The sequence below is a fragment of the Oncorhynchus nerka genome, linkage group LG10 (genome assembly GCF_034236695.1).
Source record: "Oncorhynchus nerka isolate Pitt River linkage group LG10, Oner_Uvic_2.0, whole genome shotgun sequence".
Taxonomy (NCBI): domain Eukaryota; kingdom Metazoa; phylum Chordata; class Actinopteri; order Salmoniformes; family Salmonidae; genus Oncorhynchus; species Oncorhynchus nerka.
Genome location: NC_088405.1, coordinates 69,533,090 through 69,560,784, shown reverse-complemented (window position 1 = coordinate 69,560,784; position 27,695 = coordinate 69,533,090). Strand labels below are relative to the sequence as shown.

General features: G+C 41.8%; 1 protein-coding gene across 4 annotated transcripts in view; it reads right to left on the bottom strand.

Moving 5' to 3' along the window:
- Positions 1 to 27,695, bottom strand: part of LOC115135920 (cytospin-B-like) — a 192,209-nt gene that overhangs the window by 11,390 nt on the left and 153,124 nt on the right. For 3 of the 4 annotated variants that reach the window (XM_029671133.1, XM_029671132.2, XM_029671134.2), the window contains one exon: positions 7,536 to 7,652. In XM_029671133.1, coding sequence (XP_029526993.1) covers positions 7,536 to 7,652 — 117 coding nt within the window. Of the gene's footprint in view, positions 1 to 449; positions 784 to 7,535; positions 7,653 to 27,695 lie in introns of those variants that run through there. The other variant, XM_065023706.1, reaches the window with a different exon arrangement.

Here is a 27,695-nt window from a genome sequence, read left to right as displayed (position 1 = left end):
AACGATTTCACAACAATCTGAGATTGTTTCTTTTACTTTTTGAGATGGAACGACCCACTGGGGATGGGCTAGCCTTGTCGCTATCATCAGGATGGCACGTGAGGGTGTTACCATAGTAATCAACCTGTCTTATTTGTCACGTACAACATGTGGCATCGAGATGTGTGTGCTTGTGTGTGTGCCTAGGTTTAGTCCTTAATTGTTTATGGTGAGCTGATTGAATTAATACAGGGCTGCTAAACCCAACGCATGGCATGGGTTGTCTGTTTGCCGTCTGTTTGCTGTGTTTTTGTGCCCTTCTTTCTCCTTTCCATATGCCACCTACATATACAGTACAAGTCAAAAGTTTGGACACACCTTCTTACTCAATGATGTTTCTTTATTTGTACTATTTTCTAAATTGTAGAATGATAGTGAAGATACATCAAAAATATGAAATAACACAAAAAGAATCATGTAGTAACCTAAAAAGTGTTAATCAAATCAAAATACTTTACATTATTCAAAGTAGCCACCATTTGCCTTGATGACAGCTTAGGACACTCTTGGCATTCTCTCAACCAGCTTCACCTGGTTGAGAGACAGTCTTGAAAGAGTTCCCACATATGCTGAGCACTTGTTGGCTGCTTTTCCTTCACTCTGCGGTCCAACTCATCCCAAACAATCTCAATTGGGTTGAGGTCGGGTGATTGTGAAGGTCAGGTCATCGGATGCAGCACTCCATCACTCTCCTTCTTGGTCAAATAGCCCTTATGCAGCCTGGAGGTGTGATTGGTCATTGTCCTGTTGAAAAACAAATGATAGTCCCACTAAGCGCAAAACAGATGGGATGGCATATCGCTGCAGAATGTTGTGGTGGAAATCTGTCCTTTGGTCTGATGAGTCCAAATTTGGTGTCTTTGTGAGACGCAGAGTAGGTGAACGGATGATCACCTACTCTGATAGCCCTATTTGTTAAAAGACCAAGTCCATATTATGGCAAGAACAGCCAAATAAGCATTCAATTAGAATTCAAGTGTGCCTTGAATTCTAAATAAATCACTGACAGTGTCACCAACAAAACAACCCCACACCATCACACCTCCTCATCCATTCTTCCTGGTGGGTGTAATATTTGTGTTGTGGAGAAATGACTAGGCAGGAGACTGGAGTACAGAAAGTTTTGTTTAGTCAAAAACGCCTCGTGCTCTACAGCCCCAGGCCCGATAGTGCGCATGTGCATTTCCTATTAGGTGTAGTAACATAACACTGCCGTAATACATTACTGCTTAGTAACAGCATAGTAACTAATATAAACAGATGTAGATCACAGATACTACACTCCTCCCCCATGGTGTTTAACTCCCAGAGAACAAGGTAAATATGTTAGCGAACTACTAATGCAATATCTGAACAATGCATTCTTAAATATTTTTCAACTACTGGGTTGAAACAGACTTTTCAGAGCCCAGCACAAATCTAGGGGATTATTCTTCCCCGAAGATGGAATCACGTACCACCATCCTCTCTCCCTCTTTGAATTCTCTGACAGTCTGAGTGTCTGTCATGAGCTTTCTTCTGCTGTGGCTGGTGCTTTGCCACAGTGCTTGACAAGTATGGTTTCAACAATGTCAGGCGGGTACGTGGTTGGCGTTTCAGAAACAGTTCAGCTGGTGTACATTCCGTTACTGTGTGTGGTGTGTTACGGTAAGTAAACAGGAACCGGGGAAGCCTTTGGTGGATGGGCACAGACTGAACCTCTAGTCTAGTCCAGGCCGTCTTAAAGGTTTGCATAGCTCTCTCCGCTGCTCCGTTTGATGCCGGATGGTAAGGTGGTGAGATGTGCCTTACTCTGTTTTTCTTGAGAAACATTTCAAAATCGTTTGAGGTGAAAGGAGGGCCATTGTCCAATACGAGCTCCTTGACTAGTCCAAAGGTTGAGAACAGGTGTCTGAGAATATTGATGGTGTTCTCAGCTGTGGTCAGTTGAGTAGGGAACACTTCCATCCACTTGGAATGGACATCGACGACAACAAGGAAATGTGCTTGTCAATCTTGGCGTAATTCACATGGATTCGTTCCCATGGTGTAGCAGCCCAGGACTATGGATGAAGAGGTGCAGCAGCAGGCTTGTTGTCCAGGCCACCACAGATAACTGCGGGTGAGTGCTTTCATTCGAGTGATCCTTGGATATCCCTCATGCAGGTCAGATAGCAGTCTCCTCTGAAATGTGTGAGTTACCACCACCCTTGATCCCCACAGAACACATCCTTGATCAGTGGACAACTGGTCTTTCTTTTCGATGAATGGACGAAGGTTATCGTCATTTACGAAGGTTGGCCAACCGCCTAATTTTAAGTCCAAGACTTTGGAAAGGACTTTGTCTTTCCTCGTTTCCTCTGTTATGTCTGAAGCAGATATGGGAAGTTCATTGATGAGAGAGAGATCTGGAAGACTGCTCGTTCATCTTTACTGTCGGAGTCACTATTGCATGGTAGTCTTGATAGTGCATCTGCATTTGCGTGATCACTGCTCGTCTGTACTCGATCTCGTAGTCGTAGGCTAGCAATATCAGAGCCCAACGTTGCATTCGAAGTGCAGCAATGGTTGGTATGGCTGATTCTGGTCCAAGGATGGCCAACAGAGGCTTGTGATCTGTCAGCAGTTGGAACTTCCTTCTGTAGAGATATTTGTGAAACTTCTTCACTCAGGGCTTCCTTCTCAATTTGAGCATAATATTTCTCACTTAGTGACAGAGTCTGTGATGCAAATGCAATAGGGTGTTCTTCACCTGACGGTAGAACATGTGAGATGACGGCTCCTACTCTGTATGGAGATGCATTACACGCGAGTCTCAGCTTAATCTCTGTGTCATAGTGGGCAAGCCACTTGCTCTTTAACAGACGCTGTTTGCAAGTCTTGAATGCTTCTTCGCATTGTGGGAATTCCACTTTGTATCGGCCTGCAGCAGTTGGTGAAGCGGATGCAACAATGTGGACAAGTTTGCCACAAACTTTCCGCAATAGTTCAGGAGCAATGTGCTCTCCAATGGTTGGTGCTGACATGAGGATGTCGTCCATGAAGCACACAACATTGTCTATACCATCCAAGATCTGATCCATTGTGGGTTGGAATATCGCTGGAGCTGTCGAGATTCCATAGGCCAAGCGATTGAATCTGAATAGCCCCTTGTGTGTATTGATGGTCAGATACTGTTCCGACTCCAGATCCAGCTTCAGTTGCTGATTAGCGAATGACAGGTCCAGCTTACTGAAAACCTTCCCACCAGCTAGAGTGGCAAACAGATCTTCAGCGTTCTACTTCCGTGAGGATGTTATTCTTCTGTAGGTGGTACAGTTCCTTCTCTAGTGCTTCCTTAAGAGCATAGGGAACTGGACATGGTTTGTAAAAGATAGGCTTGGTTCCTTCTTGCACTCTAACTTTTGCTGTGAAGTCTTGTATTTCGCCGTAGACATCTTTGAAAAGTTATTTGTGCTTCTCCAGCATGTTAGTGAGTGTAGCCTTACTCACTGGTGTGTCATTTCTCAGACTGAAGATTTCTCCCCAGTTCAACTTGATCTTTTGTAGCCAGTTTCTGCCTAGCAAGGCTCATTTTTCTCCTTTAACAATGACAAACAGTAGCGTCCACTCCTTCCCCTCATACCGGACTGGTACCTGGATCTATCCTAACACAGGAATAGTGTCACCAGTGTATTAAGAAAGGCAGATGAACGCTGGCTGAAGAGGGCAGTCTTTCAGTTTTTCTTTGTAGAGTATTTCTGGAACAAGTGATTCAGACGCTCCTGTGTCCAGCTGCATGTTTACTGGTTTTCCCGCTATCTCCATGCTGAGATAGATTCCATCTTTTAGTTGTTGAGCTGTGTACACTGTAAACAGTTCCAATACTGTTTCAGTTGTACCTTCCTCTTCTTGTGCTGCATCTGACACTTTGTGCGCTCTTGCTGTGCGTTTCGAGGCCTTACACACTCTCTGTAAATGTCCAACCTTTCCACAATTGTGGCACTTTTCATTCATCTCCCCCACGTCTGTAGCAACTTGGCTTAGACCTTTGAGATGTGGGTTGCTTTGTTCTTGTGTAACCTTGAGGACTGGACTGAGAAAAGTGTGACGTTTGTGAACCTTTTCCTCCACGTGTTACTGACCTTGTGAACACCTTTCTGACATTCTGCATGTCCCGATAGCTCAATAGTATCCCTGTGGACAAGCTCAAGTCCAAGTGCGATATCACAGGCTTTCTTAAAGGTCAGGTCTTTCTCTGACAGAAGCCTTCTGTGATATGCTTCACCTGTGAGACCACATACAAACTTGTCCTGGAGAGCGTCATCAAGAAATCAAATTAAAAGAGTTTCAGTCAGTTCTGCATAGTTCAACTCCACTGCTTTTATTGGTTCAATGAGACCTTTCAGCAATCCATAATCAGTTGGACCCAAAACACTGAGAAATAAATCTGCTATCTTTTCATCTTTGATTTCATTTGCAGCCAGCCAACGCTCAAAACGCTCTAAATAGGAATCAAAATCCTCTTTTGTAGCCTCAAACTCTGGTACTCGACCAAATGGTTGCCATTTTCACAGTTAATTGTTCAGTTTCCTTATTCCTTGTATTCCTTATAATTTTCATCTAATTCTTCACTTTCTTCATTTCAGAAGTTTCTGCAATTACTTCATTCACTGCACTCATTTGTAATAATGTGTTACGCTTCTTCTTGTTTTACAATATTTCTCCACTAAGATCGCCTAATTTCAATGGGTTCAATTACCGTTTATTCATTTAACCACCAGAGGGCAGTGTCTCTATTCTGGACTCCAATAGGCTTGCTACTTGGCAGCTCCTGAACACGTTACCTCCTTGCCAGTAGAAAAGGCAAAATAACTGACGATTTACATAATTATTTTGAGTTTCATTACTCATGCAACATTCTTCCCTTCAAGCAATGTCCGTTTAAGAAGCTTAATCACCTCGTCGCCACTGTAATATTTGTGTTGTGGAGAAATGACCAGGCAGGAAACGGGAGTACAGTTAGTTTCGTTTAGTCAAAATGCCTCGTGCTCTACAGCCCCCGGCCCGATAGTGAGCATGTGCATTTCCTATTAGGTGTAGTAACATAATACTGCCGTAATACATTACTGCTTAGTAACAGCATAGTAACTAATATAAACAGATGTAGATCACAGATACTACAGTGGGAACTACACATGCGGAGATCATCCGTTCACCTTCTCTGTGTCTCACAAAGACACCAAATTTGGACTCATCAGACCAAAGGACAGATTTCCACCACAACATTCTGCAGCAATATGCCATCCCATCTGTTTTGCGCTTAGTGGGACTACCATTTGTTTTTCAACAGGACAATGACCAAACACACCTCCAGGCTGCATAAGGGCTATTTGACCAAGAAGGAGAGTGATGGAAGTGTGCCTTGAATTCTAAATAAATCACTGACAGTGTCACCAACAAAGCAACTCCACACCATCACACCTCCTTCTCCATGCTTCCTGGTCGGAGATCATCAGTTCACCTACTCTGCGTCTCACAAAGACACAAAATTTGGACTCATCAGACCAAAAGGACAGCTTTTATCTAATGTCTAATGTCCATTACTCATGTTTCTTGGCCCAAGCAAGTCTCTTCTTCTTATTGGTGTCCTTTGGTGTTTTTATTTAATTTATTGAACCTTTATTTAACTAGGCAAGTCTTATTTACAATGGTTTCTTTGCAGCAATTTGACCGTGAAGGCCTGATTAACGCAGTCTCCTCTGAACAGTTGATGTTGAGATGGGTCTGTTACTTGAGCTCTGTGAAGCATTTATTTGGGCTGCAATTTCTGAGGCGGGTAACTCTAATGAACATATATATCCTCTGCAGCAGAGGTAACTCTGGGTCTTCCTTTCCTGTGGCGGTCCTCATGAGAGCTAGTTTCATCATAGCGCTTAATGGTTTTTGCAACTGCACTTGAGGAAACTTTTTCCGGATTGACTGACCTTCATGTCTTAAAGTAATGATGGACTGTTTATTCTCTTTGCTTATTTGAGCTGTTCTTGCCATAATATGGACTTGGTCTTTTACCAAATAGGGCTATCTTCTGTATACCATCCCTATACCATCCCTACCTTGTCACAAAACAACTGATTGGCTCAAAGAAAGAAAGAAATTCCACATATTAACTTTAAACAAGGCACACCTGTTAATTGAAATGCATTCCGGTGACTACCTCAAGAAGCTGGTTGGGAGAATGCCAATAGAATGCCAAAGATGTCATCAAGGCAAAGGGAGCCTATTTTGGTCACTACATGATTCCATATGTGTTATTTCATAGTTTTGATGTCTTCACTATTATTCGACAACATAGAGAATATTAAAAATGAAGAAAAACCCTTCAAAGAGTAGGTGTGTCCAAACTTTTGACTGGTACTGTACATACAGCATTACTGTCTCTGTCAAAACTAATATATAGCTGTTTCTCTTCAACACCAGGTGAGAGAGGGTATCCTTATAGTTACATGCTCTGTGTTTCTCATACAAAAGCCTTTGTGACTAGATTCATTCTGGACTTCATTCTGGAAATAGCCGACATACGCAACGTTTACAGTGAACGCTGCCTTCGCGAGCGTGGAAACATTACCTTTAAATTGTAATTGCGCTTTAGCACGGGTCTTCCATGGTCCGGATTGAATCTAGGCCTTAGTCTAAGGGATTCAATTGTGGTGCTATCATTGGTGCTTTGGAGGATCTCCCAAATGTAAAGGTACATGCTCCACCATGTTTTATTGGTGTCACACCCTGACCTTAGTATTCTTTGTTTTCCTTGTTATTTTGGTTAGGTCAGGGTGTGACATGGGTGAAGTATGTGTTTTTTGTCTTGTCTAGGGGGTTATGGGGCTGTCTCCTTTCTAGGTATATTGTATGTCTATGGTTGCCTAGATTGGTTCTCAATTATAGGCATCTGTCTATCGTTGTCTCTGATTGGGAACCATATTTAGGCAGCCATATTCTGTGGGTACTTTGTGGGTGACTGTTTCTTGTCTATGTGTTCTCTGCACCAGATAGGACTGTTTCGGGTTTTGCCACGTTCGTTGTTTTTGTTATTGTGTTCATGTTGAGTTTTCATATTAAAAACCATGAACTCTAACCACGCTGCATTTTGGTCCTCCTCTCCTTCGACGGAAGAAAACCGTGACAATTGGTTTTACCTGCTGCAAACGCTTGCGCACCACAGTGAAATGCTACTTTACACACAAAACATGTTGTGTGCCCCTTCACACCTTCAGTAAATCTGGGCCTATGTTTCCCATACAATAGCCTTTAGTGTAGCGCTATGAATGGTGCTTTGGAGGTACTCGAAGAAGAATGTACTTGAACAAAACATTTATTGAGAACGTAGAAGGTAGCCTGGTATCCATGCGTGTATCTGAAATGTCACGTCAGTGTGGGTGTCCATTTCATGAGCTCTTAATTGGAATGATGAATGAGTGTGTGTGTGTTCGTGCAATTGTCTGCATGTGTGCATGTGTGTGTGTGTGTGAGGTGGGTACCTTGTCTTGACTGATGAGTTCCTGGTAAGGGATATGTGCAGGCAGGTAGGTGTGGAGGAGAGCACAGAATGCAAGGCCATCACTCCAGCTGCTGCTGAAGTTTGTCACATCAATGTTCTACAAGAGAGATAGATGGAGAGAGAGGAAGGCATCATTCTTCTTCCAGTACCAACAGTGGATGTCTCAATAAGAATTTCGAACAACAATAACGAGCTCAAATTAAGCATTTATTAACATAGAGTAAATATGCATAACGGAGAGCATGGAAACAACCTGCTCAACCTTCCTTTTCCACAAATATAACACTGACAACTAGCTTTAGTTTACATTTTGTTCTTCCTCATTCATCAAGGAATTATCTACTTGGGTCGTTCCACCAAATCAGTTCCTTTTGAGATGTGTAACTTGGTGAAAATAAACTTTTGATTTCACCTAATTTTAACATTGCCATAAAGAATATTCTGTCATGTTCAACTTAATATTAAAAAACATATTTTCTCATCTCAAGTAAATATTTTTTTTAAATTAAAATGTACGATAGTGAGTGCCAAATAAAGTAACAGGGTTGACTGTAACAGGGTTGATGGCCATAAATCCCCCTGTGACAGGGGAAATGGAAGCTTGTTGTGTGCAACAGGGAGGGGCAATTGAATACAAGCTTCACAAAAAAACACAATTGTTTAAACATTTCTAGCCTGTCTATCTATGGGTAACAGTGTTGACGTGTAATGCTCGACTTACTCAGTTTTCCACCACAAAATACCGGAAAATGGTAAAAAAAAAAAGAGTAGAACCAACTCACCTGCTTTTACACTATAATTTGACTATTAGATGTTCAATGTTTCTTTAGAAAAAAATATTTTAAAAGGAATAGTTCATTTAATTTCATGGATGGGTTTTCTTGACCTTAAAATGAATCACTAAACACATTAAATAAATAATAATCTTCAGAAATGACTTTGTCAAACCACAAAATATCTAGGGCTTTATAATGATGGTGAAAACTTGGAGAAATGTTGGTGTTAAGTGGGTTAAAATCACAGTGGGTGCACAGAAGGACATGTCAAAATGCACAATTATTGCTCTTTAGCAAGTCTTTATTCATATAAAAAACTGATTTATTGTGGTCTAAATTAAATCAAATCAAACTTTGTTTTTCACATGCTTCGAATACAACATGAAATGCTTACTTACAAGCCCTTAACCATCAGTGCAGTTCAAGAAAGAGTTAAAAAAATATTTACCAAATAAACTAAAGTGAAAAATAATAAAAAGTAACACAATAAAATAATAATAGCGAGGCTATATACAGGGGGTACCGGTATCAAGTCAATGTGCGGGGGTACAGGTTAGTCGAGGTAATTTGTGCATGTAGGTACAGTAGGGTGAAGTGACTATGCATAGATAATAAACAGCGAGTAGCAGCGGTGTAAAAAACAAATGTGTGTGGGGGGGGGGGGTCAATGTCCTGGATGGCAGGAAGCTTGGCCCCAGTGAGGTACTGGGTCGTAGGCAGCACCTTCTGTAGCGCCTTGCGGTCAGATGCCGAGCAGTTACCATACCAGGCGGTGATGCAACTGGTCAGGATGCTCTCGATGGTGCAGCTGTGGAACATTTTGAGGATCTGGGGACCCATGCCAAATCTTTTCAGTCTCCTGAGGGGGAAAAGGTGTTGTCGTGCCCTCTTTACAACTGTTTTGGTGTGTTCGGACCCTGATAGTTCGTTGGTGATGTGGACACCAAGGAACTTGAAACTCTCGACCCGCTCCCCTACAGCCCCGTCGATGTTAATGGGGCCTTTTCCTGTAGTCCACGATCAGCTCATTTGTCTTTCTCACATTGAAGGAGAGGTTGTTGTCTTGGCATCACACTGCCAGGTCTTTGACCTCCTCCCTGTAGGATGTCTCATCTTTGTCGGTGATCAGGCCTACCATTGTTGTGTCGTCTGCAAACTTAATGATGGTGTTGGAGTCGTGTTTGTTCACGCAGTCGTGGGTGAACAGGGAGTACAGGAGGGGACTAAGCGCACACCCCTGTGGGGCCCCAGTGTTGAGGATCAGCGTAGCAGACGTGTTGTTGCCTACCCTTACCACCTGGGGACGACCAGTCAGGAAGTCCAGGATCCAATTGCAGAGGGAGGTGTTTAGTTCTAGGTTCCTTAGCTTAGTGATGAGCTTTGTGGGCACTATGGTGTTGAACGCTGAGCTGTAGAAAATATGTTAAAATATCAAAGGAATGCTACATTCACTCATTTTGTGGAACAACCCACTTAGAACATCCCTAGAACATGGTTAGGATATGCGGAAGCACATAAAACCCCCCACTCAAGCACATAAACATATAGAGCAACATACAAATGAAAACTAATGGTGTTGTTTAATCTACATACCCTGTCCATAGCTGATCAATATGCTAGGTCATGTTTCCTACTAAGTGCAATTGGAGAGTTACTTTTATTGCTAGTTGATAGATTTCATTTATTGGATAACTGAAAGCAGTAGGCTGCTCCAGCAGGAGACAACATTGCATGCATTGAAAATGATTGAGGATAAAAACTGCATTAACATCCCTGGCCACTAGAAGCACCGCTTTTGGGTGATCATTTTCTTGTTTGCTTATGGCCTTATAGAGTTGGTTGAGTGTGCACTTAGTGCCAGCATCAGTCTGTGGTGGTAAATAGACGGCTACGAATAATATAGATGAGAACTCTCTTGGTAGATAGTGTGGTCTACAGCTTATCATAAGGTACTCTTCCTCAGGCGAGCAATACCTAGAGACATCTTTAATATTAGATATCGCGCACCAGCTGTTATTAACAAAAAGACACACACCCCCACCCCTCATCTTACCAGAAGTAGCTTCTCTGTTCTGCCTGTGCATGAAAATCCCTCCAGCTCTATATCGTTCGTGTCGTCGTTCAGCCACGACTCGGTGAAACATAGGAAATTACAGTTCTTCATGTCCCATTGGTAGGATAATCATAATCGTAGATCATCCATTTTTATTTTCCAATGATTCCATGTTAGCAAGTAGAATTGATGGCAATGGGAGTTTACTCGCTCACCTACAGATTCTCAAAAGGCAGCCTGATCGGCGTCCTCTTTTCCTTTGTCTTTTCTTCACGCAAATGACGTGGATCTGGGCCTGTTCCCGGGAGAGCAGTATATCTTTCTCATCGGACTTGTTAAAGGAAAAAGCTTCTTCCAGTCCGTGGTGAGTAAAGTTCTGATGTCCAGAAGTTATTTTTGGTCATAAGAGTCGGTAGCAGCAATATTACATACAAAATAAGTAAACCATTTTTACAAGCAACGCAATTTTTTTTTTTTTTAAAATAGCACAATTGATTACGGGCATGTAAAAACGTCAGCCATCCTCTTTGGCTCCATTCTACCATTAACATGAGCTGGTCACTATGTGTAGGTAATACTTTCTAACATTGCTTTTTTGAAAGATATCACCTAGTAGAACTGCAAAAGTGTTGCTCTCCATTTTCTGGAGGACTGAGTTTTGAAATCAGTGGAATGCCTGGTGGAAATGATAGTCAAGGAGATGTAGAAAAATGCTGGTGTTTGATTGCAAAAAGAAAACGCACAGAAGGCTGTTGTATAAAACACCTGTCTCCGGATTACATCTTCAATCTAAGGGCAACCATGGCATCCGTGACAGAGAGGGACAAGCGTCCATCGATGTATATGGGTAAGATAGTCTAGCTAGCTACATTTTCAGATATTATATTATTTTAAATTTTGTCAGAAAGTTGTTTTCATTTCAAGTTAACCTGTTGCTCCTACCCTCTACTTTTTTGAACATTTTGTTAAAAATCGCGCAACATTTCAGCGCCCTGCTACTCATGCCAGGAATATAGTACGTTCATATGGTTAGAATGTGTGTATAGGAAACCCTCGGACGTTTTTAAAACTGGTTAAATCACGACTGTGGCTATTACATAACGTGCGTTACATCGGAAAGCGCAGGAAAACCTGATCACAGAAAATGGAAATAAATATCCTTGCGCCACTTCCAGCAATTGTTAACAGTGAGCCGAATTAGATAAGACCGAGCATTCAACTCCCACAGCATCCCCATGTAGTCGAGTATCTTGTGAATTTAATCATCTTTGATTCTTGGTTGAACCGAAAGAGGGGCACCGCTTACCTCCGGTCTCCGCCCAGATCATTCCGGAAGAGCTCTCTCCTGAAATTTTTTCCAAGACGACAGCTAATGATATATACATCGCCTACGGATGATTTTTATCGCTTATTAACGTTTACTAATACCTAAAGTAGCATTACAAATGTATTTCGAAGTGTTTTGTGAAAGTTTATCGTCTACTTTTTGAATTTTAAAAAATGACGTTACGTTGTGAAATCGCTGTTTTTTTCGTTTATCACACAGTCTACATATAACGATATCTTGGCTTTATATGGCCCGATTTAATCGAAATAAAGACCCAATAGTGTTTATGGGACATCTAGGAGTGCCAACAAAGAAGATGGTGAAAGGTAATGACTGTTTTCTATTTTATTGTGCGGTTTGTGTAACGCCGAAATGCTAATTATTTTGTTTACGTCCCCTGCTGTGCTTTTCTGTTGTAGTGTATTGGTGCATGCTATCAGATAATAGCTTCTCATGCTGTCGCCGAAAAGCATTTTAAAAATCTGACTTGTTGCCTGGATTCACAACGAGTGTAGCTTTAATTTGATACCCTGCATGTGTATTTTAATGAACTTTTGAGTTTTAACTAATACTATTAGCATTTAGCGTAGCGCATTTGCATTTCCAGAGCTCTAGTTGGGACGCAAGCGTCCCAGGTAGAGGTAAGAGGTTAAATCCTACTGTTAGCTCGCTAGCTAACTTTAAGTGTATGATCTGTGTAGTTATATTATTTGTATCTCAGAGCCATTTTCATTGCTAGTTATTGCCTAAATTTAGCTAGCTAGCTAGCTAACATTAAACCTGGTTTGTTAGCTACCTGCAGATTCAGGGTAGTAATGTTATGAATGAGGGATTATGTTTAATTGTTTAGCTAGCTAGCTAGCTACATGTCTAAACAAAAGACCCCACTATGCAAGTAACCACTTCATTACACCTTCTGTACCCAGTGCATGTGACAAAACTTTGGTCGTATTTGATATAGTATGTGCTTACCAGAGACGATAATGGGAAGAACATAACCTGCACCAAAGTAAAATTAGGATATAACGTTAGGCCAACGAGACAGTGTCCAAATTCTAAAATTCTCTGGTAGAATGCCCTGCTTTTATTTCATCACACTCACAACCGTAAGCCATTTTGCTGTAATTGGCTCGCCACTAATGTGCAAATAATGATCTTGTTTTGAGTTTATTTTCCTGTAATAATGAAGACAAATGAGCTAAAGTGAAGACGTTGTCAGCTATAAGATATGGTCATTATTTTAACTGGCTAGCCAGCTAACTTAACATTAGCTAGTTAGCTAACAAGCTAGAAACAAACCAAAACTTTGTTTAGAAAGTTGTTTTTAGCTGCCTGGTTTGCTAGATTGACATATACTAAATTCCCTTTAAAACGGGTGAGTTTATTTGATGTAGGACGACAATAGAATATTCATGATGTCACTGCGACAACTGTCGATAGTATAGTATAAACCAGCCTTTAGTCTTTAAATCTTTAGTTGTTTAGTGCATGGCCTCACATGTGAATCCTTAAAGAAATGAGTTGGGGTAAGGCTTAAGAGGGTGTGAACGATGCTGAATGGGTGTAGACAAAGAAGAGCTTACCAAATTATTCAAGGCCATTTTATTTAATTTTTTTTACCTTTATTTAACTAGACAAGTCAGTTAAGAACAAATTCTTATTTTCAATGACGGCCTAGGAACAGTGGGTTAACTGCCTGTTCAGGGGCAGAACGACAGATTTGTACCTTGTCAGCTCGGGGATTTGAACTTGCAACCTAGTCCAACGCTCTAACCACTAGGCTACCCTGCCGCCCCGGCAAAAGTGAGGTTACAAATGTATCCACTTTCAAAGCAGAATTACTTTCCCATTGTTCCTCAACTGTAGTGTATTATATAAAATGTTCTATCTCTGAGTCTGTACTTTAATCCAATGTAAAAAAAAAAAATTTTGCTCCACAAATTTTGCTACATAAGACCAATTTGAGCCGGTCAGTCACATTTGTTTGTGTTACAGCCTGAAATCAAAATCTATTAAATCGATTATCACTCCTCTACACACAATACCCCATGATGACAAAGTGAAAACATGTTTTTAGAAACTTCTGCAGATTTATTGAATATGAAATCCAAAATATCAAATTTACATAAGTATTCAATACTTTGTAGAAGCATCTTTGGCAGTGATTACAGTTGAGTCTTTCTGCGTGTTTGTGCCTTTGTGTGTGTGTGGAGCACAGACTTACATCTTGGTCTGGCCAGGCCATGCTCGGGCGGGGGTAGAGAAAGGGGGGATGGGGAGAGACAGGAGAAGAGAGGGGCGCCATGAATGTTAAAACAACAGCAGACGGGATGAGCACTCTGGGACCAGACTCAGAAAAGCAAACACAGCATCAAGCGACAGGAAACGTCTCGCTCCACACAGAGAGAGAGCGAGACAGAGTGGGGGGGGTGAGAGAGAGAATGGGAAAGCGAGAGCGGGGGAGTGGGCGACAAGGAGAAGAAGGGAGAGCGAGAAGAGGGGGGAGTGGGCGAGAGAGAGATGGATTGAGCGAGCATGAGGTTGATAGCAAGCCTAAACACTTGCTTTGGCAGAAATCCAGCTTTAAAATAACATATACAGTATGATTGCATTAAGAGGTCCAGTCAGCATGTCAGCCAGCCAGTCAGAAGGCCTCAAAATACAATATTGCCAGCAGCTGAGATAACAGAGAAGGCTGTATTCCAATACTTTTAATAAAGCTCTCTACACTACAGCACAAACCAACTGTCATCTCTCTCACATCAACCACACTGGCCCCATTTTCACAAGAAAATGTATTTATTTAGAAACAATTGGAGTCACAATAAAACCGTACAGAGTAATAGGATTCACTGCAAGTGTTATCTAACTTCCTGTGACAGTAAAAAAGTGCAAGTGGATAACATGTAGATAATAGCTAAATGAAGTGGGTGAAAGCCAGCCTGTTATTATGACACTTGACACCCAGATGACAGTGTGCCATTATCACATTATGGTGCTGAAGTGGAGAGAGGAAATCCACTGCCCACTGGCTGATGATGGAGCACACACACTCTCACTCTCTGAAGGCTCCATGACCAATGAGAAAAAACACACTCATACTGCCTGATGATGGAGAACGTGCGTATGCATGCACGCATGGACGTACGCGCACACGCACGCACGCACACACACACATACACAGCCTGGTAAAACCAATCAGCCTGGTCTGCTAAAGCAGGAAAGTCCACATTCACATTTACTGAGAGTTGTACGACTGATGAGGTACTCTCCATCAGTGTCCGTACTACCACCATTAAGCCCTGAGCACCTCTCTCTGTTTCTCTCTGTCTGTCTCTATTTGAGTAGTGTGTGAACAAAGAAAAAACACAAAGAAAGGCAAAACAAAGAAAAAGGGAAGCAGCAGTAATGGATCATGCAATGAATCATCATCATGAGCAATGACAGCCTGAAAGTTAGGTGCAGCCAGTGCCGGACAGGGACACACATGAAGGGGTTAGGGTCCCAAAGACCCTCCCCATTATTGATTAAGAGGACCGTAAGATTCATATGTTTTGCTGCAGGCCTTATAATAGATACTGTTGCTATGTGCCTAAAAACTCTGCCACTATATGTTGCACAAGCCATCTATATTAGTCTTTGTGCTTAAGCCCTAGCTGTTGCAAGAGTTTGCTTGCGGGCTAGGTCTGAGTCAGACCTAAACTAGATAAAGAGAAGTAACCACTGTCTGGTTTAGACATTTTGATCTTGTGTGACAGTGGACAATGCTAATGAATTCAGAGAAGCTACTGTACTAGGTTACTAGGTTACCTTATAAGGTAACCTCAGCAAATTGCTGTATATGTACAGTTGAAGTCGGAAGTTTACATACAATAAGGATGGAGTCATTAAAACTCATTTTTCAACCACTCCACAAATTTCTTGTTACCAAACTATAGTTTTGGCAAGTCGGTTAGGACATCTATTTTGTTCATGACGCAAATAATTTTTCCAACAATTGTTTACAAACAAATTATTTAACTTATAATTCACAGTATCACAATTCCAGTGGGTCAGAAGTTTACATACACTAAGTTGACTGTGCCTTTAAACAGCTTGGAAAATTCCAGAAAATTTGAGTCAATTGGAGGTGTACCTGTGGATGTATTTCAAGGCCTACCTTCAAACTCAGTGCCTCTTTGCTTGACATCATGGGAAAATCAAAAGAAATCAGCCAAGACCTCAGAAAAAAAATTGTAGACCTCCACAAGTCTGGTTCTTCCTTGGGAGTATTTTCCAAATGCCTGAAAGAATCACGTTCATCTGTACAAACAACAGTACGCAAGTATAAACACCATGGGACCACGCAGCCGTCATACTGCTCAGGAAGGAGAGAGACTGTCTCCTAGAGATGAACGTACTTTGGTGCGAAAAGTGCAAATCAATCCCAGAACAACAGCAAAGGACCTTGTGAAGATGCTGTAGGAAACAGGTACAAAAGTATCTATATCCACAGTAAAAACGAGTCCAATATCGATATAACCTGAAAGGCCACTCAGCAAGGAAGAAGCCACTGCTCCAAAACCGCTATAAAAGAAACAGACTATGGTTTGCAACTGCACATGGGGACAAAGATTGTACTTTTTGGAGAAATCTCCTCTGGTCTGATGAAACAAAACAAAAAAGAACTGTTTGGCCATAATGACCATCGTTATGTTTGGAGGAAAAAGGGGGAGGCTTGCAAGCCGAAGAACACCATATCAACAGTAAAGCACGGGGGTGGCAGCATCATGTTGTGGGGGTGCTTTGCTGCAGGAGGGACTGGTGCACTTCACAAAATAAATGGCATCATGAGGAAGCAAAATTATGTGGATATATTGAAGTAACATCTCAAGACATCAGTCAGGAAGTTCAAGCTTGGTCGCAAATGGGTCTACCAAATGGACAATGATCCCAAGCATACTTCCAAAGTTGTGGCAAAATGGCTTAAGGACAACAAAGTCAAGGCATTGGAGTGGCCATCACAAAGCCCTGACCTCAATCCCATAGAACATTTGTGGGCAGAACTGAAAAAGCGTATGCGAGCAAGGAGGCCTACAAACCTGACTCAGTTACACCAGCTCTGTCAGGAGGAATGGGCCACAATTCACCCAACTTATTGTGGGAAGCTTGTGGAAGACTAACCGAAACGTTTGACCCAAGTTAAACAATTTAAAGGCAATACTACCAAATAATAATTGAGTGTATGTAAACTTCTGACCCACTGGGAATGTGATGAAAGAAATGAAAGCTGAAATAAATCATTCTCTCTACTATTATTCTGACATTTCACATTCTTAAAATAAAGTGGTGATCCTAACTGACCTAGGACAGGGAATTTTTACTAGGATCAAATATCAAGAATTGTGAAAAACTGAGTTTGAATGTATTTGGTAAGGTGTATGTAAACCTCCAACTTCACCTGTACATTGACGTAGGTGATCATACCACTAAAAGGAGTGATCACGTATAAAATCAGCTGCGCACTTAGGTGGGGGTGCAGAACTTACTCTGAAACACACATGCTATGTTTCCATTGTCAACTTCTATCTGCAATTGCATTAATAAAGGTTTAATTGACTTACTTAAAGAAGATATTGTCTGACTGCTGATTTCACCAATAAGCCAATGATTGACAAGGAACAAGGAACCTACCCCGACACACACACACACAGGAGCAGCAGGCAAGGTCAAATATATACAAATATATAGTGTACGTAATATGTTGAAGTAACTACGGATGCAGCACTCTAGAGAAGTCTGCTCAGTAGGCTGTGTTGGACTGTGTGCTCACTCTCTCTCTCACAAATCAAATCAAATTGTATTGGTCACATAGACATATTTAGCAGATGTTATTGCGGGTGTAGCGAAATGCTTGTGTTCCTAGCTCCGACAGTGCAGTAGTATCTAACAATTCACAACAATGCACACAAATCTAAAAGTACAATAATTAAATTAAGAAATATATAAATATTAAGACGAGTACTGTCTGAGTGGCATTGACTAAAATACAGTAGAATACAATATATACATATGAAATTAGTTAAACATTATGTAAACATGATTAAAGTGACTAGTGTTCCATTTAAAGTGACCAGTGATACATACAGTGCCTTGCGAAAGTATTCAGCCCCCTTGAACTTTGCGACCTTTTGCCACATTTCAGGCTTCAAACATAAAGATATAAAACTGTATTTTTTTGTGAAGAATCAACAACAAGTGGGACACAATCATGAAGTGGAACGACATTTATTGGATATTTCAAACTTTTTTAACAAATCAAAAACTGAAAAATTGGGCGTGCAAAATTATTTAGCCCCCTTAAGTTAATACTTTGTAGCGCCACCTTTTGCTGCGATTACAGCTGTAAGTCGCTTGGGGTATGTCTCTATCAGTTTTGCACATCGAGAGACGGAAATGTTTTCCTATTCCTCCTTGCAAAACAGCTCGAGCTCAGTGAGGTTGGATGGAGAGCATTTGTGAACAGCAGTGTTCAGTTCTTTCCACAGATTCTCGATTGGATTCAGGTCTGGACTTTGACTTGGCCATTCTAACACCTGGATATGTTTATTTTTGAACCATTCCATTGTAGATTTTGCTTTATGTTTTGGATCATTGTCTTGTTGGAAGACAAATCTCCGTCCCAGTCTCAGGTCTTTTGCAGACTCCATCAGGTTTTCTTCCAGAATGGTCCTGTATTTGGCTCCATCCATCTTCCCATAAATTTTAACCATCTTCCCTGTCCCTGCTGAAGAAAAGCAGGCCCAAACCATGATGCTGCCACCATCATGTTTGACAGTGGGGATGGTGTGTTCAGGGTGATGAGCTGTGTTGCTTTTACGCCAAACATAACGTTTTGCATTGTTGCCAAAAAGTTCAATTTTGGTTTCATCTGACCAGAGCACCTTCTTCCACATGTTTGGTGTGTCTCCCAGGTGGCTTGTGGCAAACTTTAAACAACACTTTTTATGGATATCTTTAAGAAATGGCTTTCTTCTTGCCACTCTTCCATAAAGGCCAGATTTGTGCAATATACGACTGATTGTTGTCCTATGGACAGAGTCTCCCACCTCAGCTGTAGATCTCTGCAGTTCATCCAGAGTGATCATGGGCCTCTTGGCTGCATCTCTGATCAGTCTTCTCCTTGTATGAGCTGAAAGTTTAGAGGGACGGCCAGGTCTTGGTAGATTTGCAGTGGTCTGATACTCCTTCCATTTCAATATTATCGCTTGCACAGTGCCCCTTGGGATGTTTAAAGCTTGGGAAATCTTTTTGTATCCAAATCCGGCTTTAAACTTCTTCACAACAGTATCTCGGACCTGCCTGGTGTGTTCCTTGTTCTTCATGATGCTCTCTGCGCTTTTAACGGACCTCTGAGACTATCACAGTGCAGGTGCATTTATACGGAGACTTGATTACACACAGGTGGATTGTATTTATCATCATTAGTCATTTAGGTCAACATTGGATCATTCAGAGATCCTCACTGAACTTCTGGAGAGAGTTTGCTGCACTGAAAGTAAAGGGGCTGAATAATTTTGCACGCCCAATTTTTCAGTTTTTGATTTGTTAAAAAAGTTTGAAATATCCAATAAATGTCGTTCCACTTCATGATTGTGTCCCACTTGTTGTGTCCCACAAAAAAATACAGTTTTATATCTTTATGTTTGAAGCCTGAAATGTGGCAAAAGGTCGCAAAGTTCAAGGGGGCCGAATACTTTCGCAAGGCACTGTATGTCTATGTACATAGGGAAGCAGCCTCTAAGGTACAAGGTTGAGTAACCAGGTGGTAGCCGGCTAGTGGTGGCTATTTAACAGTCTGATGGCCTTGAGATAGAAGCTGTTTTTCAGTTTCTCGGTACCAGCACTTCAAAATGACTGTAGTTAGTGCTATGGGTCGATAGTAATCTAACTTCAGTTACCTTTGCTTTCTTGGGTACAGGAACTATGGTGGACAAGCAAGTGGTAGACAAGCAAGTAGGGACAGCACACTGGGATAGGGAGAGATTGAATATGTCCGTAACACTCCAGCCAGCTGATCTGCGCACGCTCTGAGGACGCGGCTAAGGATACCGTCTGGGCCGGTGGCTTTGTGAGGGTTAACACACTTAAATGTCTTACATCAGCCACGGAAAACGAGAACCCACAGTCCTTGGGAGCGGACCACGTCAGCGGCACTGTTTTATCCTCAAAGCGGGTGAAGAAGGTGTTTAGCTTGCGGGAAGCAAGACGTCGGTGTCCTAGACGTGGCTGTTTTTCCCTTTGTAATCGATGATTGTCTGCCACATATGTCTTGTGTCTGAGCCGTTGAATTGCGACTTCACTTTGTCTCTGTACTGACTTTTTGCCTGTTTGATTGCCTTACGGAAGGAATAATTACACTGTTTGTATTCAACCATATTCCCAGTCACCTTGTCATGGTTAAATGCGGGGGTTCGCACTATCAGTTTCACGCGAATGCTGCCACCTATCCATGGTTTTTGGTTTCGGTAGGTTTGTAATCACAGTGGGAACAACATCCCCTATACACTTCCTAATGAACTCAGTCGCCGTGTCTGTGTATACATCAATGTTATTCTCAGAGGCAACCCGGAGCATATCCCAGTCCACGTGATCGAAACAATCTTGAAGCTTGGATTCTGATTGGTCAGACAAGCATGGAATAGAGCTTAGCACGGGTACTTCCTGTTTAAGTTTCTGCCTATAGGAAGGGAGAAGCAGAATGGAGTCATGATCTGATTTGCCAAAGGTAGGGAAGGGGAGGGTCTTGTATCCATCCCGGAAGGGAGAGTAACAATGGTTGAGAATTTTTGAAGCGCGAATACTACAGGCAATGGGCTCATTTTCCTCAAATTTGCTTTGTTAAAATCCCAGCTACAATAAATGCAGCCTCAGGATATGTGGTTTCCAGTTTGCACAAAGTCCTGTGTTGTTCCTTAAGGGTCATTGTGGTATCGGCTTGAGGGGGAATATACACAGCTGTAACTATAACCAAAAATAATTATTTTGTGAGGTAGACATTTGACAGTGAGATATTCTAGGTTGGGTAAACAAAAGGACTTGAGATCCTGTACGTTATCACAATCACACTATGAGTAGTTAATCATGCAACATACACCACTGCCTTTCTTCTTCCCGGAGAGTTCTTTATTCCTGTCTGCGCGATGTACTGAGAACCCAGCTGGCTGTATGGACAGGGACAGTATATCCGGAGAGAGCCATGATTCAGTGAAACAGAGTATGTTACAGTCCCTGATGTCTCTCTGGAAGGAGATCCTCGCCCTGAGCTTGTCTACTTTATTGTCCAGGGACTGAACATTAGCGAGTAAAACACTCGGAAGTGATGGATGGTGCGCACGCCTCCTGAGTCGGACTAGAAGTCCACTCAGAATAACTCGTCTTGTCTTGAAGCAGCCACTGGAATAAGTTAAATTGCCCTGTGGGGTCGTAAAGTCGTATTTCTGGTCGTAATGCTGGTGAGTTACCGCCACTCTGATATCCAAAAGTTATTTCCGGATGTATGTAATAACATAAAAACAATTCTGGGCTAATAATTTAGGAAATAACACACACAAAAAAAAATACTGTGAAGTTGCTTAGGGGCTAGAAACAGAGCTGCCATGTCTGTCGGCGTCATCTCTCTCTCCCTCAATCTCTCTCTCTCTGTCTCTCTTAGTGGGGTGTTAAGAAGAGTAGCTGAAGTAAATAGGATACAGGGATACTATGTCCTTTGTGTCAGTTTGAATTGGGTTGAGGAAGTTTGTATTTATCTGCCATATACATGGTACTGAGGTAGTATGGAGAGTGATGCATTTTAACCTATGCATCTGCAGCATCCAATGCAATACAAGTACATCAGGTCATTTTCAAAGAAGACATTTCCCACTATTTAAACTTCAGTCTTGAAGACTAATATGAGGGTATATCAAGATAGTTCTTATAATGTCTAGATGACCCCCGCCCCCTACATTCCTCAGCCTCTTCCCTCTTCCTCACCCTGCTGGGGGTCCTAGCTCACCCCCTTGCCCCCTCCCTTTCCCTCCAGGCAATGCAGGAGTTTTGTTTCTCAGAGAGGACCGGATGACCGAGGGGGGCCGATCTCGTCAGTGTGTCCCAGCTGAGCCTATGTTCTGTCCAGCCCAGACTGAGACTCCCAGCCAGGCCATTCTTCTCCTCATTGTTCCCATCCTAAACAATAAACAAGGCTTTAAATGTTTTGCTGACCCAAACAACATCAAAGACCACTGTGATAAAAATCCTTGGGAAACCAGAACAGGTTCTAAAAGATTATCAGAATGAAACCTTTTGATTTAAAAGACTATATTGAAAGTGATTAACTGTCTGTGACAAGCAGTGGATTTCAGTTCAACTGAGATAATTGAATTGTCATTCAAACAGTTCATTGTCATGATAATGTTTTCTGCATCGCCTTTGACCGAGGCATATAAGTATGATCAGCTCTGTTTGACGTGCATGTGGAGGTGCATGTGTCTGTGTGAGATCCACAGACAGTGAATGTGAGAGCGAACTCTCCCCTCCACTCAGAGAGGCTAGCTAGCTCCCACAGGGCCCAGTCAATCAGAGCCTCCTTAAGGTCTTTGCTGATTGATTGTCTCTTCTGAGAAGCTGACATTTGAGGTGTGCTGACAGCAGTCCCACCCAGCACATGCCTCGCCTCCAGATGTTGACATACACCAATGGAGAACATCCTTCAGATCCCAGTGTGTGTCTATTAATCTTGGTCACATTACCAGTGCTGTGTTTACCCCTTCTCCCCCTCTACCCTGGGGTGGTTTGAGCTCTTCATCACCATGGCGACAGTACAGCCACCTCAAGCTCTCACGTCAGTGTGTGTGTTGTTTACCACGTTTACCGGTAACTCTCTCAACGGTTGACCTTGTTAGTCGTCAGAGTATGGCCAGTGGCAAGAGCCGTCAACACACACCCACGCACGCACCGCCTGAATGGGCGCATACATAGGGACATATCGGCCATGGCAAGGCCATACATATATGGGGAGAAGGCTCAGGTGGGATGTACGGGTATATCAACACATACAGTACACACCCCTTAACCTTTTCCACATTTGGTTAATTTACTAAAATTGATTAAATAATCCCCCCCCCTCATCAATCTACACACAATTCCCCATAATGACAAAGCAAAAAACATTTTTTAGAATGGTTGCAAATCTATAAAAAATGAAAAACAGAAATATCACATTTACATACAAATACCTTCTGTTAAACTTTTCTGTATTTATATATATGTTATGTATGTTGTGACTGCTGTTGTGCAAAGCTGTCATCAAGGCAAAGGGTGGCTAATTTGAAGAATCTCAAATACATTATTCCATATGTGTTATTTCATAGATTTTATGTAGAAAATAGTAAGAATAAAGAAAAATCCTGGAATGAGTAGTGTTCAAACTTTTGACTGGTACTGTATGACTCAATGTATGTATACTACCGTTCAAATGTTTGGGGTCACTTAGAAGTGTCCTTGTTTTTGGAAGAAAAACACATTTTTTTACCATTAAAAGAACATCAAATTGATCAGAAATACAGTGTCAACATTGTTAATGTTGTATTGTAGCTGGAAATGGCAGATTTTTTTGGAATATCTACATAGGCATACAGAGGCCCATTATCAGCAACTATCACGCCTGTGTTCCAATGACATGTTGTGTTAGCTAATCCAAGTTGATCATTTTAAAGGCTAATTGATCATTAGAAAACACTTTTGCAATTATGTTAGCACAGGTGAAAACTGTTGTTCTAATTGAAGAAGCAACAGAACTGTCCTTCGTTAGACTAGTTGAGTATCTGGAGCATCAGCATTTGTGGGTTCGATTACAGGCTCAAAATTGCCAGAAACAAATAACATTATTCTGAAACTCGTCAGTCTATTCTTGTTCTGAGAAATTAAGACTTTCCATGCGAGAAATTGCCAAGAAACTGAAGATCTCGTACAACCCTGTGTACTACTCCCGTCACAGAACAGCGCAAACTGGCTCTAACCAGAAAATAAAGAGGAGTGGGAGGCCCAAGTGCACAACTGAGCAAGAGGACAAGTACATTAGAGTGTCTAGTTTGAGAAACAGGCACCTCATAAGTCCTCAACTGGCAGGTTCATTAAATAGTACCCGCAAAACACCAGTCTCAACTTCAACAGTGAAGAGGCGACTCCGGGACTGGCCAATAAAAATAAAAGATTAAGATGGGCAAAAGAACATAGACACTGGCCAGAGGAACTCTGCCTAGAAGGACAGCATCCCGGAGTCGCCTCTTCACTGTTGACGTTGAGACTGGTGTTTTGCGGAAATATCACATTTACATAAGTATTCAGACCCTTTCTTTACTCAGTACTTTGTTGAAGCACCATTGGCAGTAATTACAGCCTCGAGTCTTCTTGGTTATGACACTACAAGCTTGGTACACCTATATTTGGGGAGATTCTCCCATTCCTCTCTGCAGATCCTCACAAGCTCTGTCAGGTTGGATGGGGAGCGTCGTTGCACAGCTGTTTTCAGGTCTCTCCAGAAATGTTCAGTCGCGTTCAAGTCCAGGCTCTGGCTGGGCCACTCAAGGACATTCAGAGACTTGTCCCGAAGCCACTCCTGCATTGTCTTGGCTTTGTGCTTAGGGTCGTTATCCTGTTGGAAGGTGAACCTTCGCCCCAGTCTGAGGTCCTGAGCGCTCTGGATCAGGTATTCATTAAGGACCTCTCTGTACTTTGCTCCGTTCACCTTTCCCTCGATCCTGACTAGTCTCCCAGTCTCTGCTGCTAAAAAACATTCCTACAGCATGATGCTGCTACCACCATGCTTCACCGTAGGGAAAGTGCCAGGTTTCCTCCAGACATGACGCTTGGCATTCAGGCCAAAGAGTGCAATCTTGGTTTCATCAGACCAGAGAATCTTGTTTCTCATGATCTAAGAGTCCTTTAGGCGCCATCTGGCAAACTCCATGTGGAGGAATGGCTTCAGTCTGGCCACTTTCCCATAAAGGCCTGATTGGTGGAGTGCTACAGAGATGGTTGTCCTTCTGGAAGGTTCTCCCATCTCCACAGAGGAACTCTGGAGCACTGTCAGAGTGATCATCGGCCCTTGTCCTACGATTGCTCAGCTTGGCCAAGCTAGGAAGAGTCTTGGAGGTTCCAAACTTCTTCCATTTAAGAATGATGGCGGCTACTGTGTTCTTGGGGACCTTCAATGCTGCAGACATTTGTTTGTACCCTTCCCCAGATCTGTGCATCGACACAATCCTCTCAGAGCTCTACAGACAAATCCTTTGACCTCATGGCTTGGTTTTTGCTCTGACATGCACTGTCAACTGTGGGACCTTATATAGACAGATGTGTGCATTTCCAAAACATGTTCACACAAGTGGACTCCAATCAAGTTTTAGAAACTTCTCAAGGATGATCAATGGAAATAAGATGCACCTGAGCTCAATTTCGAGTCTCATAGCAAAATAAGGTATTTTTTATTTTTTATGTTTAATACATTTGCAAACATTTCTAAAAACCTGTTTTCGCTTTGTTATTATGGGGTATTGTGTGTACATTGTTTTATCCATTTTAGAATAAGGCTGTAACATAACAAAATGTGAAAAAGGGAACAGGTCTGAATACTTTCTGAATGCACTGTATGTATATTTTTTTACTGCTCTAGGTATATCATTATTGTTTGGATAAGCTTATTTACTATTATGTATAGATTTTTAGCTTACATTTTTTCACTCTTTATGCAATGCGCACTGCAGAGGACACAGGAAGAAGAATTATCACTGAATTATCACAGTGAACTATAGTAATGTTTGTTTATGTGTCAATTAATACCATAAGGGATGGGTTGCCAATTGGCGATTTGATACGAAAATAAAATGTGATTCATTCATTCATAGAGTGTAAGTAATTTCTGTTTTTTATTTTCAATACATTTGCAAAATGTCTAAAAACCTATTTTCACTTTCAACATCAAAAACTGCATTAAATCTGCCATCGTCTTTTAGTTTTATATGTGACAGGATCACAGGAAGATGATGTTCAAAATCAAACACATATTAGCCAAGTTAGCCCTTTATCGTGATCACTAAAGACCCTAGCTTTATTATGCTGGTAGTGTGATCTAATACAGTAGCTACCAAATCAAATTCAATCCTAGTATATTAAATTAAATCCATCCCAGTAATTATTATTGACCACAGTAAATGGTTGTAATAATGCTCTATATCCCCAATAGGATTAGCGCTTCATAGGATGCATCCCAATGGGCACTCTATTCTCTATTTCCTACTTTTGACCAGGGCGCATAGGGCTATGGTCAAAAGTAATGCACTATAGGGAATAGGGTGCCATTTGGGACACACATTGTATTTAGTGGTTTTAATTTTAAACGGGAAATAATCCCCCTATTCATTACAGTGGTGCCTGTTTTTCCATCTCAGTTTAATTAGTCTTGTTTGACCACAGGCCTTATAACAATACGGCTTTGGTATAATAAAAAAAGGAGGGGCTGTCTGAGAGAGAGCTGACCCCTCCCCTCCACTCTGGCCAGGGGGAGGGGCTGTCTGAGAGAGAGGCCATTCCGGCAACACAGACAGATGAGGTAATATATAACAGTTTCTGACACCTACCTCAGATGAACACACACACACACACACACACGCACGCACACACACGCACACACACACACACACACACACACACACACACACACACAGCAGATTCAATATACCTCTTCAACTCTGAAAACATGAATTACCGATTTTACAGTCCTGTTAGTAGGGAAATATCGCCTCAAGACCCACCTTACTAAATGGAGCAAAAGAGGTATCCTACAGAACAATACACTGGAATCTGTTGAAACTGAAAGGTATAAACCCCACTAACCTTTAAAGTTACAGTCTGGGATCTGGGAATCAGAATCTGTTGAAAGATTTATAAACCCCCTCTAACCTTTATCAAGCCAGAATGACGGTTAGGTAGAAAGAGGAGGGTGATCTCAACTGCCCAACCTCCCATTCTGTGTAACACTATCAACACCGTTGCCTCAGCCTGGTTAGCCAGCAGCCTTAAGGAGAGGTGTTTGACTGTGACAGGACTGTATGTCTCCAGACATTAGCAGGTAATTAGTGGGCCGCTGTTGGACCAGGCCCGGTCCGCCATGATGGTGGAACACCGTTGGTTGTCTGCTCTGACCTTTACTGGCCTGATATTAAGCTTAATTTGTGGCACAGCTCTAGCAGTAACCTTTTCCTTTCACCAGGCAGACCAACATGTGCTCAGAGGAGGCCTGTGGCCATATCCGTTCCTAGTACTGGAATGTAATTTTAGAGCTTGAAAATGATGCCGAAGAAATCAAATGAATCAATTAATGAATGATTTAGACATGAATGGCTGTTGTCCTGACACAAAAACAATAGATGTGTCTGCAGAATTATGCACCACTCAATGTTAACCCTTTACACTCATACCCGTATACGGGTTGAAAATGGCAGATTTGGATGCTGATAAGAGCATAAATTGGAACGCAGTGGCTGTACAAGTAACATGCTATGAATGTCATCAGAGTTCAGGTTCTGCGCTTCACAGCTCTCTATCTGTATGGGTTTGACTGACAGTTGTTCTGAACTTGAGCACCTCACGTGACAAGAAGTTTCCTCCCATCCCTCCCGATATTGGGCAACTTTTGCAAATGTTTTGTTGTCTGAGTGAGGGAAATATGTAAATTAAGAGGACTCGATCTATTTTAAAAGATGAGACGTATTTTAAAATACTGATTTGATGTCATACAAGAAAGCCAAACACCCGTGAGTCCAAATGTACACTTCACATTTCCATATCGTAAAACTCATGTCATATACAGATGTAGGATAATAATTTGAAACCGTTTGCTAGACCAGGAAAATAACCTTGCACCAAAAGGAAATGTGAATTATTATAATTCATGGACACTTTGTT